Source organism: Aphis gossypii, unplaced genomic scaffold (assembly GCF_020184175.1).
Source record: "Aphis gossypii isolate Hap1 unplaced genomic scaffold, ASM2018417v2 Contig00093, whole genome shotgun sequence".
NCBI classification, from domain to species: Eukaryota; Metazoa; Arthropoda; class Insecta; order Hemiptera; family Aphididae; genus Aphis; species Aphis gossypii.
Genome location: NW_026083013.1, coordinates 50,896 through 59,582, shown reverse-complemented (window position 1 = coordinate 59,582; position 8,687 = coordinate 50,896). Strand labels below are relative to the sequence as shown.

The following is an 8,687-nucleotide window of genomic DNA, read 5'->3' as shown; positions in this document are numbered from 1 at the left end:
TTATCGAATTGCTGTTTCTATGTATTGCTATAAGCTTAATTATATTATTTATTATTTATATTTTATTTTATTTATTTGGTTGGTAGTGCAGCACCTTGGGTGGCCTGCCTTCCTGCCGTAAAGGCACCTTAATATTATTATTATTAAAGCTGAGTGCGGCTACATTTTGGTGACCTCGACGTGATATAGTTTTATTATTCTTTTTATAGCAAATTCAGTTATCATACTCTTCATTATACTCATTTCTGATCTCAAGTTTACAATCTTATCATCTGTTATTTATTCTATTTTTATACTGGGTTTTCTTGTGAGTTGTATGTTATTTATATTTATTGAGTTGTAAGAGGTGTTGTATATTGCTCTTATAATATTGTTAATTTTTAAAACGGCATTCGTTCATAAGCCAGTCTACGTCTTATATCCGGTTCAGGTAATAGTGCTTCAGTGTTTCATATAATTTATATTACATCATATTGTTCTTATTACATCATATTGTTCATATTATATTGTATTGTACTGGTTGTTATTGATATTTAATCTTTTAATTTATTATATTGTATAATTATTGAATTCAGTCAAAACTTTGTATTTAGCATCACTCACAATGTCAACCAACTTGCGTAAACTTACCAAGAAACGCAATAATTACAAGGCTTCAATAAATCAAATCAACGATTTTGTTAAAGCATACAACTCAACTATCCAATCAACGCGTCAAGTGTCAACACGCCTATCCAAATTAAATGATTTAATGGATTCATTTGCGAAGGTTCAAGAGGACATCATTGAACTTGATGAAGGAGAAGATGATGATGATGAGTACTTAAAATACCAAGATATTTATTGTACGGTCAAAGCGAATATGGAGGACATTATAGCTAAGCATGGCGTTCCTGAAGCTGCAGCTTCAACCAATCTCTCTCGTTCATCGGTGTGTGATTCAATAAGGTTGCCAACAATTAAACCACCCGAGTTCAATGGTAGTTTAGAAGACTGGGCCTCCTTTATAGACACATTTAATGCCTTATTTCATAATAACAGTTCATTGAGCGACGTGCAACGACTGCATTATTTAAAAACCAGCGTTTCTGGTCCAGCTGCAGACATCATTAAAAACTTCACTATTACTGCTGAAAATTACACCGCAGCTTATAATGAATTAGTGAGACAATACGAAAACAAATCCCTCACTATACAGAGTCACATACGTTCTTTATTGCAAACTCCGAAGGTTCAAGTGCCCTCTGCTGTAGAGTTAAGGAATCTTCATCATCACATTTCATCACATGTTCGTGCCCTCAAGGCCCTTGGCCAGCCAGTTATGAATTGGGATGCATGGCTAGTGACCCTTATTTGCAGTCAATTGGATTCCATTACTGCGGGCGAGTGGCAACTGCGGCAGGATGAAAAGGAATTGCCCACTTATGCTCAAATTGAATCATTTTTATCAAAGCGCGTTGCTGCTTATGAAGCTGGCTTAATCTCAAATAAGGCTACGGAAGAAAAGGTTGTCCGTCCCAAGCATACTCAGTACAATAATAAGGCTCTATTTTCTCAGTCATCTGAAGGCAAACATAAAAAGTGTCCTGCATGTTCTGGTCAACACAATATCTATTCGTGTGAACACTTTAAGGATATGTCAATAGCAGATCGTAGGAATTTTGTGTCTAAAGCCAGGCTGTGCTTCAACTGCCTTAATTATGGACACCAAGTCAAAGACTGTAAATTTTCTGCATGTCCAAAATGCAACAAGCGACACAACTCAAAATTACATGAGGAGCAAGGTGTCGTTGTCAGCTTGGCCAATCAACTTAATCAATCAACCAACAGTGAAGCAAATGCAGTGCTGTGTGCTGAGTTGACCAAGCCTACATCGTCAATGCATGTGATGTTAGCCACTGCCAGTGTCTACGTCCATGACATAAATGGTCGTCCACGGCTATGCAGAGCAGTCCTGGACTCTGGCTCTCAACTGAATCTGGTCACATTAGCATGTGTTAAAAGGTTGGGATTTTCTTCCTCCCGTTCAACATGCAACATTGTGGGTGTTGGTGAAATGGCTTCTAAATCCCAATGTCTACCTTTGACCTATTTGTCGTCTCGCTTCGGAAGTCATAAACGCAGCATTCTACTTCATTCGTTACCAACCATAGTCAACTCCTTACCTGCTCAGACCATCGACACTGATGATCTAAACATTCCTGAGCACATAAGAGACCAACTGGCTGATCCGCAGTTCAATGTTCCTGGTCCTATCGATATTCTGGTTGGAACAGAAATGTTCTTTGATATCCTAGGCGGTGAAAAATGGCCACTTACTGTTGCATCATCATTACATAGCACAGATTTTGGATGGATAGTCGTTGGAAAATTGCCAATTACATCTCGTCAAACAGAGTATCAATCACTATCCTTAACTGGAACTTCATCATTGTCTTTATTCACAGTAACCAGTTCACAACCAGCAGCTGAGGAACAAGCTGAGAGACATTTCGCGTCAACAGTTTCACGTGACATCAATGGTCGCTTCATAGTGAAATTACCATTTGCACAAGACCCACATGTCTTGGGAGATTCTCGTCAAATGGCTCAAAGACGATTTTTTAACTTGGAACAACGTTTTTCCAAGGAGCCTGATCTTGCGCAAAAGTATAAAACATTCATGGCCGAGTATCTCAGTATGGACCACATGGAGGTAGTAGATCCAGCGTATTCTGGTCCCGTCTACTACCTGCCCCATCATGCTGTACTCAAGGCGGAGAGTCTGACTACGAAGCTCAGAGTTGTATTTGATGGTTCTGCAGTATCCAAATCCGGCCTATCATTGAATGATATATTGCTTAAGGGACCGAAAACTCAGCCAGATTTAATTAATATATTGTTGCGATTTCGTGTGCATCGAATTGCTGTTACTGCCGACATTGAGAAAATGTACAGACAGATACGTCTCTCATCTGAAGATTGCGAGCTTCAGCGCATTTGTTATCGTGCTAATCCTAATGATCAAATAACCGAATATAAATTGAAGACTGTCACTTATGGTACTAGATCCGCTTCATTCTTGTCAACTAGATGCCTTGCTCAAATTGCTCATGAAACAACTGATCTGTCAATCAAGCGAATTATTTCTCAAGATTTCTATGTAGACGATTTGATTAGCGGTGGTGATTCAATTGAGGTAGTTACCGGCATATATCATCAACTACAGCACACTTTAGCTCAATATGGTTTACCTCTACGAAAATGGTGTTCGAGTTCCAGTCAATTTGTAGATCACATACCCAGAGATCAAAGTGATACAAACTTTGTCATTAGTATGATTGATACCGACACTGTAGCAACATTAGGCCTGCTGTGGCAGCCAGCTACTGATAACTTCTTGTTTAATGTTGAGGACTGGTATCCGCCGCCAAGAATGACTAAACGATCGTTACTTTCCGATATAAATAGTGTGTTTGATCCTGTTGGTTTAGTGTCTCCAGTGTTGATTAAAGGAAAAATTTTTATCCAACAATTATGGGCTCTAAAAATAAGTTGGGATGAAGTTCTCTCTGAGGATTTGCAAAACCGCTGGACCAAGTTCTATTCTAGTTTGCGGCAGTTAAATCTAATAGCAGTTCCTAGAAGAGTAATTGCAGAAGATACATCAAACATTAAACTTCATGTTTTTAGCGACGCATCTCAGGAAGCGTATGGAGCTTGTGCATACATATGCTCACAAACTAGCAGTGGTAGCAGTGAAGCCAGGTTGTATATGTCAAAATCAAGAGTAGCGCCTATGAAGTCTACCACAATCCCGAGGCTAGAGTTAAATGGAGCTTTGTTGGCCGCAGAACTAGCAAGGGACATTTGCGAAGAGCTCAAATTATTAAATATTGAAGTAGCACATCACAGTGTATTTCTATGGTCAGACTCTGCTATAGTGATAGCCTGGATTAAAAGTAAATGCAACTTCCAACCGTATGTGTCAAACCGAATCGCTCGCATTCAAGATATTTCCGATCCTAATCAATGGCACCATGTACCCACCAGGGAGAACCCAGCTGATATTGTTTCTCGGGGCATGGATGCAGCAGCTATATCCCAGTCAATGTTGTGGTGGCATGGACCGCAATGGTTACAGCAAGAGCCAGCTTCATGGCCCAGCTCTTACCAAGCGCCTGAAGAGCTGCCTGAAGTTCGTCCAGTAAAACTAATATTAGCTACAGCCAGCAAAGATGACTCTTGGATATTGGGCCGATATTCAAAGTACATGCAACTTATACGCATCACTGCATTGATAATGCGGTTTGTAAAAAATTGCAAATTGTCAAAACGACAATGCGAACGTATAACTGGATCACTGTCTGTTCATGAGCTCAATGTCTCTAGAGAATTCTGGATTCGAAATATTCAAGCAGCAGCTTATTGTTCAGAGCTGAAGAATTTAAAATCCAATTTGCCTGTTCATCGGTCTAGCTGTTTAGTAAAGTTAAATCCATTTATTGATCCTAATGGCATATTGCGGGTTGGAGGTCGCTTAGCTAACGCCCCAATAAAATATGATACAAAGTTTCCGATTGTACTGCCACCATCTTCAACTTTCACACAGTTACTATTCAAGTATGAACATCTGAGGCTATTACATGTTGGCCCACAAGCTTTGCTGTCATATATTCAAATCAATTATTGGCCTATCCGTGGACGTAATATTGCCACTCGTACTGTCCATCAATGCATTCAATGTTTCCGGGCCAAGCCAGGATCTATAACACCATTTATGGCTCCATTGCCTCGACAGCGAACCACTATTGAAAGGCCTTTTTCGCGGTGTGGTGTGGACTTCTGTGGTCCAATGATGATCCGTAGTGGCATTCGACGTGTTAAAAGTGTAAAGGCGTACATCTCTGTATTTGTATGTTTGGTAACGCGGGCTGTTCATTTAGAGCTGGTATCGTCTCTCACCTCAGATGCATTCTTGGCTACACTTACTAGATTCATGTCGCGCAGAGGTCAATGCAAACATTTATTTAGTGATAATGGTACCAATTTTGTTGGTGCTAATCGAAAACTTCTTGCTCAAATTCAAGAAATCGCTAAAACACATGCAACATCAGTATTCCTCACAGAAAAATCTATACAATGGCACTTCATTCCTCCAGCAGCGCCTCATTTTGGAGGCCTGTGGGAAGCTGCTGTCAAGTCTGCTAAACAACATTTGACAAAGATTTCAATAAATGCAACTTTCACCTATGAAGAAGCTACAACATTGTTGTGTGGAATAGAAGGAGTATTGAATTCAAGACCTATGACACCTCTATCTAACGATCCCTCAGACCTTCAGGCTCTAACGCCCGCCCATTTTTTAATAGGTGGAGTTATCACGCTACCACCTGAGTCAGATGTGTCTACCATACCAATGTCTAGACTCAAGCGTTTCAAAATGGTACAATCATACATGCAACAATTTTGGAAAAGATGGTCACGAGAGTACCTTCCACAACTGCAGCGCCGAGGCAGATGGATAAAGGTGACTCGAAACGTGCGAGTGGGTGACTTGTGTCTTCTTCATCAAGAGAATCTCCCGCCCACCAAATGGGCTTTGGTCCGAGTACAAGAAGTACACCCTGGCCCCGATGGAACAGTTCGAGTGGTCACCTTGCGCAATTCATCGGGCACTACTTTTCAACGTCCTGTAGTTAAACTGTCTTTACTTCCAACAGAAGAAGATGAAACTGAAATCCTACCAGAGCCCATTCAATAGTTACCACCAATTTTGTTAATTTTTTTTTTTTTTTTTTTTTATATTATTTATATTGTTAGTTCCTAAATTATTCAAATATGTTACCTTATGTTACCGTTTGTTTTACCAACGTTGTTGGTCCTAAACCACTTAAATTATTAATTTTTTTTTTTTTTTTTTATTATTATTATTATACCGATTGTGATATTATTTACCTATTTTAATTCTACTTATTGTCATTCCAATATTGTAAGCACAGTTGTTATTAATGTTATTCTTGTTATTATTAGTACATTTGTCATATTATATTCGTTAGTATTATTATGTTGAAAGACGGGTCTTTCAAGGCGGGGAGAATGTTGTCGCCAACATGGCAATTTGAATTATATTCGTTTGGCGGGGTTTTCGTTCGTCCATTTTCGTGTTGAGATATCGGTTCGTATCGTGCGACACCGCGGTGCGGTTGACAGCAGCTTGCTGTTGTGTGATAACCGTCCGGTGCGTGCGTGCGGCCGTTATCTCGTTTTTCGTTTAAAATATGTCTTCGTCATTTCGTATCGTGCATGTGCGGCCGAAATAAATTCGGTTATGTTTCGTGTATTTTCTTCAAGTCATTCAACTCAGTGTCACCGATAGTTCCATAAGTTCGCGTGTTTTCATTTGTGTAGGTGACACTGAGCTTTCGTTTCGTACTTCATTTGTCGTGAGTCCGGTTCGTTAAAAACTGTGTGACGGACCGGCTTGCGCGCCTGTTGTTTTCGTGTGTTGTTACGGTGAGGAGCTCCGTGTGGACTCAAATTCGTTTGTTCATTGTCTGCAGTAGAAATCCACGTTGTCTGTGATTTTTCGTGAATTGGTTGTTGGTAAGTATCGTTCGAACAATTTATTGTCAATTTTTTCTCATTTTATTTCCCCAGTTTTAGGGTGGTCATTATTGTTACCAACAATCATTGTGAGTCGTGGTTTTCATATTCGTCCAGTACTGCTGTGTGCACGTCTGTGCCTTTCGTGTGTTTGAATTCGTCGTTGGTGGCTGTGGCTAGCTAATCGCGCACGCGGCTGTCATTTTTTATTGTATTAAATTATTATTACGTTACCGGTGCGCGCATTACCTGACATAGCCATATTGTGAGTATTGGTCGACCATTTGTGTTATAAATTTAAGTTTTTCTTTTGTATAGCCGACGGGCTACTTATTATTATAGAATGGCACTGTGTATTATTATCTGAACCATTATTATTAGTATTATTATATTATTTTATCGAATTGCTGTTTCTATGTATTGCTATAAGCTTAATTATATTATTTATTATTTATATTTTATTTTATTTATTTGGTTGGTAGTGCAGCACCTTGGGTGGCCTGCCTTCCTGCCGTAAAGGCACCTTAATATTATTATTATTAAAGCTGAGTGCGGCTACACTAAGTAATGGAAATTTGTTGATACTACATCCCGTTTGTAATGCATCCGGTGTTTTAAATATTTGCATTTCACATGGTGTATTATCATTGTTATCTAACATTGGCTGTGTAGCCTTGCATATTCTGTATATTGCTGTTTCAATGCAATCTTTTATCTCTTTTTCCGTGTAGGTAGTAATTTGTTTTCTATCCTTAGTTATTGCAACGTAAGTATATGTATTTGTGGAAATATACCATGAGTCAACTCCATCTTCAACAAATTTTATTGGTATAGGTATTAAATTATATAATGAAAGTTCTACGTCGACAACCAATGGTATTCTTGTAATAAATACCAATTGTTCATTTTCATAGTATACGCTTATTTTTGTTATTTTTAAAAATTCACTTAATTCTGACGCTTCTGTTCCCATAGGTATAGCATATTGTTTTTTAATTGTTCGTTCTGCTGTTTTCAATGTTGATGCAAGTTCTTGTGGTGTCATAAGACTTGGATGTATTAACCCCTCTCTTGCAGCTGTTATTATCTGTTCCAACATTGAGGTTTCATACGCATACTGATTAGTTATTATAGTGTATAGATTATGGACTTCGTCAGCCAATAGTAAATCTAATACGTCATCAGTTATATTCTGTAATTGCATCATTCTCTCATGTAATTTTTGTTCTTTAGTTGATATTTCTTTATATAGTGCCTCTGTTTGATTTAGTGAACTAGCAATCTTTTTAACTGCTGTTTTTACTACCGTTGTTTGTGATTTTACTATATGTAAAATATTAGCTCCTGTTTCTTCTGTTTGTTTGATTGCTTCTCTAGTTTTCTTTGCACGTTTATCATCACATACACCAAATAATGTATACATTGCGTTACCCACAAAGTTTATTAATCCCCTTTTGTTTCGTTTATTTTCTTGATATACATCGGTTTGATTAACACTACCTCCTAATGACATATACAATCGTTCTTTTTGATTAGTTATTTCATCATATAAATCAGTTATTACTATTTGATATTTCCCACACAAATCTATATGACGTTTGTCAGTGCATATATTTGTTATATTTTTCATTTTCAACCCTAATAAGTCATACTTTGTATTATATTCCTTAAGTGAAAAATACGTAACCAGTTACTACTCTGCTCCTATCACATTAGTGGGGCCTAAATTTTCATAATAAAAAACCTTGGATTCTTCATAGGGTACATATGTATAATATTCCGATGAATTTATTTCATTAGCACTGTTAAATCCAACCATCATCACCAATCTAAAAGTAAAATTATATCTTCATTATAGTACTACTTAATAACATTAGTTATATGGTTTGTTAGTTTATTACATATCATTAATTATTATTTTTTTTTTACAAACTCCCTTAATCTACTCATTTATCCTATATATTTTAATTAATCATTTGCTTTATCATTATAATACCGTTTTACATTATTTTTATGTACGGTAATGCCTCGTCGGCCACGTTGTATAACTATATTTTCATCTCCTATTACTTCAATTACTTCATATGGTCCTAACCATAGTG

The 8,687-nt window shown here is 37.7% G+C and overlaps 1 protein-coding gene across 1 annotated transcript; it reads left to right on the top strand.

The window, feature by feature from the left end:
- The first annotated feature begins 604 nt into the window (after positions 1-604).
- On the top strand, positions 605-5,743 carry LOC114118967 (uncharacterized). Its single transcript, XM_050208356.1, has one exon. The coding sequence runs from the start codon at positions 605-607 to the stop codon at positions 5,741-5,743; it is 5,139 nt and encodes a 1,712-aa protein (XP_050064313.1).
- Positions 5,744-8,687: the final 2,944 nt, after the last annotated feature.

Coding starts and splice junctions, on each gene's coding strand:
- LOC114118967 (XM_050208356.1), top strand. CDS start 605: ATGTCAACCAACTTGCGTAAACTTACCAAGAAACGCAATAATTACAAG.